General features: G+C 36.3%; 1 protein-coding gene across 1 annotated transcript in view; it reads left to right on the forward strand.

Moving 5' to 3' along the window:
* Window positions 1–384: 384 nt before the first annotated feature.
* Window positions 385–13,817, forward strand: part of LOC138702051 (osteocalcin 2-like) — a 497,730-nt gene continuing 484,297 nt past the window's right edge. Inside the window, exon 1 of the mRNA XM_069829572.1 lies at window positions 385–845. Coding sequence (XP_069685673.1) covers window positions 454–845 — 392 coding nt within the window. The 5' untranslated portion in view covers window positions 385–453. The remainder of the gene's footprint in view (window positions 846–13,817) is intronic.

The raw sequence follows: 13,817 nt of genomic DNA on the forward strand, positions 1-13,817 counted from the left end.
CCCAATACGAGCAAATGCTGGGTAACTTTCGGTGCTGGACCCCGGACTCATTTCACCGGCATTATCACCTTCATATCATTCAGACGCTAAATGACCTAGATGTTGATACAGCGTCGTAAAATAACCCAATAAAATAAAAAAAAATAAAAAATAATAATCCCTCCATATAGGAAAAACATATGCAGATGAGCGTAAGGTTTTTAAACTGACGTTATAACGATAATATTATCTATCTACTATATTATCTATCCAATAGATGACGCAATAGTAAGCACATTCCTTTCACGGTTGATCTCCTGGTTGGAGAGCACAGGCCTGATTGTGGTGCGCGGAGCTATTTTAGCGTCTTCGCGGGCCATTGAGTGGAGCGCCAAGCAGCCCATCAATTGGAACATAGGCGCTAGACGGGCCGCCGCGCTGGCGAGCAGTTTGATTCTCTCAGTGTCGGCGGGGATGGCGGCGCTGACGGACGCTGCTCCGCCGTCGCGACGCCAACAGAAGCATTGCTGGGACCCCGACGCGTGGAGCTGTCCCGACCCTCAGCGCTGCGTGCGTTGCGATTGTTCGGTTACGAGCCCTTCCACACCCGCGGCCGGCGTGGTCAGCTTCGTGCTAGACAACCAGGCGGCCGCCTTCGACGACGAGGAGCCGGACGACCAGGACCTGGACAACGGCGATCGGTGGTTCCTCGTGGGCTGCAGCAGGCCCTACCAGTACCAGCCGCTTGTCCAACCAGACGAGGACGTGCGGGAGGAAGAGGAGGACGACGGCGACGAAGATGATCTCTCCGTCTTATTGTTGGAAGAGACGACTACGTTGTTGTTACCTGTTGATGACAATGAAAGGTACAGTGATTCGTCGTTCTTCATGTCGTGTTGTGAATGTACAGCGGCCTGACGTGTCTTAGCTAACGCATTGTTAATCGTCTGTGTGAATACTTTTTGTTACTTGTTTATTTAACGACGTTGTATCAACTACTAGGTTATTTAGCGTCGATACAATTGGTGATAGCGAGATGGTGATGGTATTTAGCGAGATGAGGCCGAGGACTTCTCTATGGCCGTTTATAGTAATATGCGTTACAAGAGCGGTATGTTCGAGGAAAAATTTGAAGAAGAGAAACGTACTTGAACTTTTTTAATTTCCGAGAATTGAAAGAAAACATACCACTCGTGTATCGTACATTATTTTGTGCGAAGATCGTTTATTACATACCTGAAAGAGGAATTTCTAATTAGTTGCAATGAACTCTCCATGTTGGTTTCTGTTCAATGACGGCAAATTAGCAAAACAAAAATATCTATCTTCAACATTGTTGCTTTAAAACGTTTTCTGTGTTTACTATACTCCAGCAGGCCGTGATATACATCTGTCTTTATTTTCCCCCAGTCTATAAATGCGAACTTAAAACAAACGGTAAGGTTATGTAATGATTTATTTTTCATTTTAATATTTTAACAATATTATTTATATAACATATTGCAGTAATAACATCGGCATCTGGAATCTTGTTGATTGTTTTACGGCTTCCTTAATGTTACTTGCATCACAAATGCAGTAACTTTAGTGCAGTTGTAGAGTTACTTAATTTTTGCAAATATTTAAAAACAATAATTGATAGTGCAATTTAGGTGAAATTGCAGTGGTAAGTTTCCAATTTATAATTATTACTATATTGAACTAAAAATAATATGTTAAAAGCCTAAAGCAGTAAAATCAATAGGTCACTTAAGCGGTAAGAAGAGGGAAATTGTTATGTGTGTTAGGTTGGGAATAGACTTACCGCGGATTGGTTTTGTGCGGAAACCAAGCAAATACGCACGATCTCGCACAAAGGTTATATGTACGTGAACGACCTAAATTTTTATCAGAAAATGCAGACTCTAAAATTTCTAAAATTTTATAAAGAAATGAACTCATAATTGGACAAAAATTACAAAGTACCACAGCAAGACTTATTAGAACTTAAATAAATACCTGATCAAAGTATAAAAAAGGTTACTAATACTATTTTTAAGAATTCACTTTTTACTTCAAATTAAATTTTCCAAAATTTTAAAAATTTCACACATATTATTTCATAACTTCACAACCATTACAGATAGAATTCTGAAATGTTGTACACTGATTTAACATGAATTTATGCAAAAGGTAGACTACAATAATGCCCATTTCTTTGAAAATAGAAAAATTAGGTCACAAAACATTATGTAAATTATAACATAATTTATATAGGACAAATAAAGAGTTAATTGTATTAAAATAAACAACTCTACATGTCAGAGAGTAGTCTACTTTTCAGAAATAAGTGTTCATTACATGCAGGAAAAATATTAAAGATGTCAGAGAGAGAGCATAACAATGTTATGGTTATCAAATGATGTAACTGCAGAATTTTTTGTTGTTTTTTTTCATACTGTGATAAAACTGGTTCGAAAAATATTATTAGTAACCTTTTTATGCTTTTATTAGATATTTAAGTTCTAACAAGTCTTGTTGTAGTACCTTGTAATTTTTGTCCAATTGTGAGTTCATTTTCTTATAAAATTTTAGAAATTTAGAGCCTGCATTTTCTGATAATATTTGTGGTCGTTCACGTACATACACCTTTAAGACAAAGCAAAAATACTTCAGTAAAGTTGGCTTTACTCTTTAATTACAAAGAAATTGCATAATTACTGTCTTCTTATACTTCTACTTAGGCAACATCCATTAAGATGTCTTATACGTGTTAGATTAGCACTCATTCTTTTCAGTTACAACATATTTCGTTTAAAGATTTTCTGATATTATACAGGGACAACATTTTATTTTTACTTCAATTTTTATTGTACCTGAGTTTTTGAATGTACTTCACTCCCACCCCTTCTACTAATGAAGTTCAACCGTCCTCCACACAGATCCAAGACCGCATATACAGTCATAGTCCTTGCGGTCATAGTAAACAGTACGTTCCAAAAATATGTTCGCTTTTTCCAGTGACGAAAGAGTTTTCCATTTGCCTACGTCGCATCCCGGTATCCCCCACCTGCTTCTATTCGCCTCTCTGTAAATGCTAGTGGCTGGGCTGTCTTAGCTCTTTTCTGAGAACATTAATTTGTGTTAGGAATTGGACGTCTACGTAATATTATACCCATACAATTGTTTAAAATAACTTAAATAAAAGGGCCTCGTTAAGTAATTAACTGTCACGTGATTTCCTTCCTTTCTACGATCCTGCGGCATAACCACTTGGACGGAAAGTAGATAACATGTCTGAGTAATGTTATCTGTGCGGGTCGGGCAGAAGTGAATATTGAATTTACAGTACGTAAGGTACTCTTTTATAGAGTAGGTACAGAATTATTTCAGCATGAGTTACTAGTACGAAGGACGAAACTGGTAATTGGGATTAGATGCAAAAGTCTATAGTGCGATAATATGCACAAAAGAAGTGAACCCTGTATCTAAATGAACGGCCACCATTTTCAAAAAATGTGTTTAAATATCCATATTAGGGGAGAGTCGGGTAGTATCGGACATCGGGTAATATCGGACAGTGAGTTTTTTTCATCTACCACACGATGATAGTACCTGATTGACATGGTTACGTTTCTGTGATGTCGCATAGAGAAACGTAACCATGTCATTCAGGTACTACCATATGGTGGTAGATGAAAGAAACGCACTGTCCGATACTACCCGATGTCCGATACTACCCGACTCTCCCCTATTATTATTTTTCAATTTAACTTCATTCTCTGTATTGTACGCTAATGTGCTGTAGACAGTATAATATACACTGCATAATGAATACGTTTGCATGCATAACTCAGTTCGTGAGTAAAAACACTTACTGTTAATACAGTACTGTATTTTGATTAAATAAAAACCTAATGAAAATGATCAAACTCAGAATTACGATATCTCCTAGTTTACGTAAATGGATGAACTACTTTTCTTCCCTTCTATACTTAGTAAAGTGATTTGTTTATATTTTACGCTAGTATCACCGAACTTCAATCGTGGAAGGGGTTAGCAAACGGTGTTTCCGGCTATGAACCATTAATCCAAAAGTATATGAAATGAAATGAAATGATGAAATGATTAGCCTAAAAATGTCCCGTTAAGGGCAAAGGCCTCCTCCTATAGAGGGAGAGCTCTATTTGTCTCACGCGGTGAGCTACTTCGCGTAAGAGTGGAATTGTTCACTTCAAAAGTATAGCCAGGTTAATATTAAAAATGTTAGTAAAATTAAAATGATGTCTCTATACTTAGGTTAAATCTATTAAGATGTCTTATACATTGTAGACTAGCACTCATTGTTTTCAGTTACAACATATTTAGTTTAAAGCTTTTCTGATATTATATTAGATAAAGTGTCGCAATGTAGGAATTGTTACATTACTGTCAAGCTAAATGTCGTTAAATTTTATCCATGGATTTAATTATAACCTTCTAATGCTTTAGTTCAACGGCATCACAGTTAAATGTTAAAACATTCTTGAGCATTGTTTGTTGTAGTTGTTGTTTAGTCAACTGTCTGAAGACAGCTTTGAACCTCACAATTGACACCAACAAGGCACCACTTATGAGGCAACTAGACAGGAGATATGGGGTAGGGTGGCCAGTTCATTTCCCCTTCTATTGCATGCATTGTCGATTAGCTACACATTACAGTAATCAGACTTCAGATGCATAAAAAACAATTGGACGGAGTTACGCATTAATAGACCAACCGACAATTTGAAAAAAATATATATATATTTGCACAAATCTGTTCATGGCAGGCTAATTTAACTCGGAAAAAATCAAGAATGCGATATCTGAATTTTGCTGCTATTTATAAGAAAAAATTCGTTTATTGCATAAAATTCATTTACCGTATTTATTTTTCTTTGAATTAATTCAGTTGCTGGTCTTTTATTAAAAATCGGTTAGCCCTTTTTGGTATTATTTGTGCTATTTTTTGTAATAGTATGAATGTTATAATACATCCTGCGTAAAATGTTTTATAAGAAAAAGAGATTTATTTCAATGGCCAATATCTCGAAACAAGTTTTTGGCGCTTGGATCACTATTGCTAATTACTGTCCAATTGATCTTCCTCTGACACATATCGTCAAGTGAGATGTACTGCCTGATAATAGACGTAGGCTACATATCAGCCAGAACCTCAGTCTGAGTATTAATGGAGAGTTAATTACATTTTTCTAATGTTGCAACTATTATAATTGTGATATATTCGGTTTTTTCAGCATTCCTCCAAAATATTATTCTGATTATGATAATTTTTATATTTTTTATCTCTGTTTGTTTATAGTTCCTTTAACGCCTAGGTCACATCGCGTCTATCTGTAGTTTACTGTTGGGAATTGTTGTCTCTGTTGTACTTTTAATATTAAGCTTATTTCGTGATAATTGAGACTCAATCCAGCATTCGCCTTTATTTAACTGAAAATTAGTTATACTCAGTCTAGGAAAATCATGGAAAACCCCTCGACCAGATTGGTTGGCACCAGCGATCGAACCCGCGACGTCCTGATTATGAGTCCAGTGCTTTACTACGGAGTCATGTCTCTCGGTTTTAATAAATCTTATTGTTTGTTTAAATGAGCGGTATATTTATTACACTTTTATAATAATCCTTTAAGCGACAATCCATAGAGGATGCTAGACCATGTGTAGCCAAACGCTTATAGAACCAGGAGATATTGCACGTCAAACATGCTCTGCTAAGGTCAATAACTTTCCACATAAAATAGGAAAATCGACCTTAAGGAATATGCGCTGCGGATTGCTTACGCCAAGGTTTACCTCGTACGAGTTACAGTATTGGAAAGCTATAGGCTAAATCTACCAGCTGATTGTTAACTTTACGTCCACATACCTCAACAGAGGGGAGCGATCATCCAGCCAGTATGGGAGTAACATGCGGTTAGTATGATCTTAGCTATTGTGGCTGGTCGTCGGAACCGGATTTTCCTGTTTACTTTAGCTCCCTAACTTCATCATAATGCTGAGTGCGCACTGGTCCTATACACATATTAAAATTTCGTGAGAAAATATCTTCTCCTATGACGATTCGAACCAGCTCTCATTTCATAACGCTACGGCGCGGAACGTGTATTTATTAAGCAATTAAAACTTAATGGTCATTATCTGTTTTTAAAGATAAAAGGAAATTAATTTATTTTTCTCATTTCTTTAATTTAAACCGTAATATTTGTTTTTATTTAACGCTTTCCGTCTATAATACACAATAAGAACATGTTATAAATGAATGTGACATGAGAGAAAAAAATTTAAACCATATGAAAGTCTTTTCGATGTTGTGTGTGGAAATAGAAATGTGTATTTATTATTTAGATGAATTTACAATCGTAATAGCAAAAAATTGTTTTTATTTGCGTTTATTTTCTTTCTAATATGCCGGTAGACATTTAGAATGTGTTTCTTTGTCGCTTTTGAATAATTTATTTTTATAGATAGCTAGATTGTGTTGTGTACAAAATGTTGATTGCAGGTGTAGGGTAATTATTTTTAGTTACGCCGATTTCCTGTGTCGGTACAAAATAAACAATGATTTAGAGTGTGTTCGGATGTTGCTTAAAATAACTTATATTTGTAGGTTAATAGATTGTCTCTCTTTGTTTTTGCACCATTTTATTGTACTCGATTTTCTCTGGAAATGTTATTTGTATTTGCACGTGTTTTTTGTGTTAGTTAAAATAAACATAGGCAATTGCTGTGCGTTTTATGTGGCTTTGACAACTTATTTTTATAGACGAGTTTGCGTTAATTTGTTCGGTTTTACTTTTTTTGGGTATACGAAATATGAAAGAGAAATTATTGTGATGGTACAAAAATTCGTTTTCTAGATTTTGTTTGATGTGTATTAAATTATTTCATATTCATCTGTGGAATAATAGAAGAAATAAATAAACTGTAAACAACACGCAACATGATGAAGAAACTGAATTGTTACGAAACGCTTAATGTGTGATGAGAAGTATGTATCAACTTCGTGATACTGAAGCATTTATTTACTTTAGTGTGTTTTCCATATCGTAGAAAGGGTTGAAACGTATTTTTCCTATATTCTGTGATAATAGCTAGATTTTAGTACAAAACAGTTTGATTCAAAGCCTATCTCATGTTATAACTGTCACTTCTTGATTTCGGTTTATTATAGACTTACTTACTTACTTGCTGGCTTTTAAGGAACCCGGAGGTTCATTGCCGCCCTCACATGGGCCTAAGCCCGCCATTGGTCCCTATCCTGAGCAAGATTAATCCAGTCCCTACCATCATATCCCACCTCCCTCAAATCCATTTTAATATTATATATCCATCTACGTCTCGGCCTACCCAAAGGTCTTTTTCCCTCTGGCCTCCCAACTAACACTCTTTATGCAATTCTGGATTCGTCCATACGTGCTACATGCCCTGCCCATCTCAAACGTCTGGATTTAATGTTCCTAATTATGTCAGGTGAAGAATACAATGCGTGCAGTTCTGTATTGTGTAACTTTCTCCATTCTCCTGTAACTTCATCTCTCTTAGCCTCAGATATTTTCCTATGAAGCTTATTCTCAAGCAGCCTTAACCTATGTTCCTCTCTTAAAGTGAGAGTCCAAGTTTTTTTATTATAGACTACTTTTTACTTAATTTATAGAAGTGGTGGGAATGAGATAGTCCAAAGCCACACTTGAAAAAATTTGTTTTTTTTTTGTGCGAGTTCATTTCTTACACACATGGAGAAGCTACTATTAAAATATTATAAAATTACTCAACAAATGACGTAAGTACACGTCGAAGAAATTGTGATACCGCACATAAATAGCGTTAGACTCTAAACCTTTAACATGCTCTCCTGTAAAATTTTGTCTGTGTGGCTTAGGTCTATATCATTCTCACCCCTTCTATTGACAGCAGTAAGACTAAAAAACATTCATCCTTTTACTCTATAGTCAGTGTAAGATCAAACTGAGTTCTTGAACTCAAACGGAATGGAAAAGTTTATTTTTTCAAAAACATTCACTTTGATACTTTCCCTTGAGAGTTCCTTATGGCCCGGCTGTGTGTAAGCCTCGAACCAACGAGAACAGAGAAATGTCACAAACGTTTTCTCCCTTACACCCGATGGCTTTTTCCTTTGAGGTGAGACAAATGGCCCTCCGGCTTTGAGCTTGCTTGCTTTGTTGACATCAACTTCGAGACCCTTACTGCCGAGGGGAATACCTTTCCGTCTCTGGTCGTTGTAACTTTCTCATTCATTTCCTCATTTGTAATGTCGCCGGCGGACCAGTGTAAGCTGACTTTCTAGGTTAAAAAGAAAGATTCGCATTATTTCACTGTGATCCAGGTGTAGGAATTCTACAGGGACATCATTTTATTTTTACTAATATTTTTAATATTAACCTGGCTATACCTTTGGATCAAGATTGAGAACCGCTAATACCGTTTGCCTACCCCCTTCCACGACTGGAGTTCGATTATATTGGCGTAAAATACAAACAGATCACTTTACTAGGTATAGGAGGGAAGAAAAGTAGTTCATCCATTTACGTAAACTAGGAAATATCACGCTTTTGACTTTGATAATTTTCATTAGGTTTTTGTTTAATCAAAATACAGTACAGTATTAACAATGAGTGTTTTTAGTCACGAACTGAGCTATCCATGCGGACGTATTCATTATGCAGTGTATATTATACTGTCTACAACACATTAGAGTACAATATAGAGAATTAAGTTAAATTGAAAAATAATCATAATATGGATATTTAAACACATTCTTTAAATTGGTGGCCGTTCATTTCGATACAGGCTTCAGTTCTAATGTACATATCATCGTACTATAGACTATTGTACGTAATTCCAATTACCAGTTTCGTACTTCGTATCAGTAACTCGTGTTGAAATAATTCTGTACCTACTGTACTCTATAAAAGATTACCTTGCGTACTGTAAATTCAATCTTCATTTCTGGCCGATCAGAAAAGATAAAATTACTCAGTGGTTATATCGCAGGTCGTAGAAAGGGAGGAAATCACGTGACAGTTAATTACTTAACGAGGCTCTTTTATTTAAGTTATTTTAAACAATTGTATGGGTATAATATTACGTAGACGTCCAATTCCTAACGGAAATTAATGTTCTCAGAAAAGAGCTAAGACAGCCCAATCACTAGCGTTTACAGAAAGGCGAATAGAAGCAGGTGGGGGAAACCAGGATGCGACGTAGGAAAATGGACGACAGTACCTGTGCAAAAATGATTCAATATTGAAAGCCCTTTCGTCACTGGAAAACGCGAACATATTTTTGGAGCATACTGTTTACTGTGAACGTAAAGCTACTGTGACTGTATATGCGGTCTTTGATCTGTGTGGAGGATGATTGAAGAACTTCATTAGTAGAAGGGGTGGGAATGAAGTACATTCAAAAACTCAGGTACAATAAAAATTGAAGTAATAATAAAATGATGTCCCTGTACATTCGCATGATTATGAAAAGCTGTAGATTGTGTGTAAATTACATTATCCAATTTCATTATATATATTTAGCATTGATACATATTAAAGTTTAATGTATGTGGGTAAAACTTCATTCATCAGTCGTCACATATCTAACTACAGCTGAAAAATATTTTTAATCGATTAATTATTTATAACGCTGATTCAACAGCGAGGTTATCTATCGCAAGTGGAATCCATGAGAGCGTTTACTCGGTGATGTGACCTATACTCTTACATTGCTAGTCATTGAATCTTAGATTCGCGGGTTGAAACACGGTTCATTTTATAGGATGACTAGTGGCTTGTGCAGCAAATGCTGCAAACTAAGTTCATTAGACGTTCAAATAAACATTTTTCAGATTTATTTTCAACGAAGAATACCAGATATTAGGAAAGTTATTTGCTTCCATAGCAATGAAAGATACTCTCTCGAGCCAATACTGAAGAGAACCACTCATATAAATATCTACACCACACCGCCATTAACTATATGAAAAAGACCCAACCCCACTTGATTAATAATTATAAAAATATTTGATTTTTAATAATATTATTATCTTACGTAAGTTTTATAGCTTTCAGTAACATATACTATATATACTATATAGTCGCCACTCAGTAAAATATAGAAATCAAAATCTAATTTAAGTTACTCTCTACATCTACTTATATAACCCCAAAACGTTTCACTTGCATATCATCAATATAGCATTAATATGTATAATTAATGAAAAATAGTCACATCATGGCATTAACTACAATAATATTTCATTTCTAATGGTAATAATGTCATCAAACCATCTCAAGTTTTGTAGTTTTTAATATCCAATACACAGCTGTACCCAGAAAATTACACACCACAGAATCTAACCTGTAAATTATTTTTAGTAAGTTAAGTTTTTAATAACCAATTTAATTTGAGCTCTAAATATGTCAGCATTCTTGTAGATCATGGCCTTCGTGTAATATTGTTTACTGTAGTATGTGTTATGTTTTATTCTGAAATGCAACACGGCCGACTTGATGCTCGCTTCGCTTCTCCTTTACAAAAAAGCGAAGGTTATATCAAGTCAGCCGTGAATGCTATTAGCTAGTTCTCAAAACTGACGACAGATGGATTTTGGAAAATGGGAAAATTATGTTTAAAAATTGACATTTCACTGAAAACTATTATTTTTCCGAAAAACTTTGAGTTCCAAGCTTCAAAATGAGGGGTGATTTATTAAAATCCGTCCAGCAATTTTCCCGTAATTTCCATTACCACTTCAAATTATGTATATAGATAATCATTTATACTCTTACTTTCCGTTTCCAATTTTTTTCAGTTGCCACGACTCCAATTACAGAGAGGTTGGAAGGTCTTTCACTGCAAACCCAGCATTCAATCTTCTATTATATCTACCATTTCCTCTCCGCATTCGATCCATATATCTTAATATTGTCTATCATCTGACATCTTCTTTTGTCCGGAAATTTTCTCCCGTTCATCATTCCTTTTAGTGCATCCTTCAGTTTGCAGTTTCTTCTTAGCCAGTGACCCAGGCAGTTTCCTTTTATCTTCCTGATAATTTTCAGCATTAGTCTTTCTTCATCCACTCTATCTAGCACAGCTTCATTTTTTATTCTGTGTGTCCATTTCACACTCTCCATTCTTCTGCATATCCGCATTTCAAATGCTTCTAGCCGTCTCTTCTCTTCTTCTTCTACTGCCATGCAGCTCTTAAAGTTTAGCTAATGCCTCCTTAACGATGACAGCCCATTCCTCTCTGTGTTCTGCCTTCTTCCTCCATCTTCTAACTCCCATCCTTCGCAGGTCCTCCTCCAAACAGTCCAACTACCTTAACCTCGGTCTTCCTCTGTATCTTCTCCCTCCTGGATTTCCATCAAAAATCTTTTTAATCGTTCTACCACCATCCATTCTGATCATATGTCCAGCCATTCTATTCTTTTAGCTTTTATCTTTATTACTATATTAGGACTCTTATACAGTTGATTTATCTCATTATTTGTCCTTATTCTCAGTCGTGTCTTTTCACTTAATCGTAATGTCCTTGTTTCTGCCCCATAGAATTCCACACTCCACACAAAGCACTTCACTAGTCTCTTTCTTAGTTCTTTTTCCAGAGGTCTGAAGAAAATTCTCCTTTTTCTGTTAAAAGCTTCCTTTGACATTCTATTCTCTTTTTGTTTCCTATATACTTACTGGCTTTTAAGGAACCCGGAGGTTCATTGCCGCCCTCACATAAGCCCGCCATTGGTCCCTATCCTGAGCAAGATTAATCCAGTCCCTCCCATCATATCCCACCTCCCTCAAATACATTTTAATATTATCTTCCCATCTACGTCTAGGCCTCCCCAAAGGTCTTTTCCCCTCCGGTCTCCCAGCTAACACTCTATATGCATTTCTGGATTCGCCCATACGTGCTACATGCCCTGCCCATCTCAAACGTCTGGATTTTATGTTCCTAATTATGTCAGGTGAAGAATACAATGCGTGCAGTTCTGCATTGTGTAACTTTCTCCATTATCCTGTAACTTCATCCCTCTTTGCCCCAAATATTTTCCTAAGAACCTTATTCTCAAACACCCTTAATCTCTGTTCCTCTCTCAAAGTGAGAGTCCAAGTTTCACAACCATACAGAACAACCGATAATGTAACTGTTTTATAAATTCTAACTTTCAGATTTTTTGACAGAAGACTGGATGACAAAAGCTTCTCAACCGAATAATAACAGGCATTTCCCATATTTATTCTGCGTTTAATTTCCTCCCGAGTATCATTTATATTTGTTACTGTTGCTCCAAGATATTTGAATTTTTCCACCTCTTCGAAGGATAAATCTCCAACTTTTATAGTTCCATTTCGTACAATATTCTGATCACGATACATAATCATATACTTAGTCTTTTCGGGATTTGCTTCCAATCCTATCTCTTTACTTGCTACAAGTAGAATTTCCGCGTTTTCCCTAATCGTTTGTGGATTTTCTCCTAACATATTGACGTCATCCCCATAGACAAGAAGCTGATGTAACCCGTTCAATTCCAAACCCTCTGTGTTATCCTGAACTTTCCTAATGGCATATTCTAGAGCGAAGTTAAAAAGTAAAGGTGATAGTGCATCTCCCTGCTTTAGCCCGCAGTGAATTGGAAAAGCATCAGATAGAAACTGGCCTATACGGACTCTGCTGTAAGGTTTCCTATATACAGAGAAATTAATGAGGTGACTGGTGTACACTTACCTTTGAGAGAGAACTAAATTTCTCGATTGGTGTATAAATAACTGGAAACGAGGGATTCATTTAAATTAAAATTTTTAGTTAAACTTGTCACAAATGGCTTGTAATTAACTATTTAGATGTGCGTGAAATCCCCTGGTAGGAGAGAATGAAATTCTAGCTCTCGGGGGAGAATCTTCTCCCCATGTCACCCCCTATATTCATCACCGAATTTAGCCGTTTATACGTCCAAAAAATCTAAAACCAATAGTCACTCTTCTCCCTCCTGGGTATCAGAATGAAAATGGGAAACCATTTCACTTATTTCGAATGTGCGGTTCGAACACAATTAAAAGCGTGAAAAAGCGAGTAATCACACAGGCTAGTATTAGGGAGGATGCGGCCAGCCACAGTGTCTGATTATAACCGCTTCTGGATAACTGGACAAAGGCTATAATGGATGAGGGCTCTTTAATAAAATTAATCCGTGAGCCCGGCCCACACGGGCTGTAATCTGCTACATTAGTAGCCGTCTGCATTTTAGAGGTATCTTAAACCCGAATGACTAACACTGACCCACGTGCAGGCTCTGTAGGAATTACAGCGCAAGGTGGCGGCGTGGTTATATACGAAGTTACATTTAACTGTAAGAAGAACAGTCCGTATCTGGTTTGGAACGGTGCTACTTGCCATCTGTGGTCTAGTGATTAGCATGCTAGCTATTGAACCCAAACGCTTTCGATGGCGATAAAATCCTTTGCATGACTTCCGCCATTGGGAAGTAAAACTGGGATGTTCGTGTTAAAATACAGGCTGTTTCAGAATTAAATAGATCAGAGAAATATTTATATATGTAAAAATGACATTCTTCATGTCTTATCTCGAAACGTGCAGGCCTATATTGTAAAATGCGTTGGAAAAGGCGGTGAGCGACAACTATAATATACATGGCGTTTCAGGAGGAATAGTAAATATTTTAGGAGGTGGAAGTATAGACGAATCTGAATTAAAAATTCCATATAAAATGTGTCAAATTTTTATTGGGTACACAGATGCAGCTGTTAGAATGTAACCCAAGAAGGTGTTAAGCAAAGGCAAA

This window comes from Periplaneta americana, chromosome 6 (assembly GCF_040183065.1).
Source record: "Periplaneta americana isolate PAMFEO1 chromosome 6, P.americana_PAMFEO1_priV1, whole genome shotgun sequence".
Classification (NCBI taxonomy): domain Eukaryota; kingdom Metazoa; phylum Arthropoda; class Insecta; order Blattodea; family Blattidae; genus Periplaneta; species Periplaneta americana.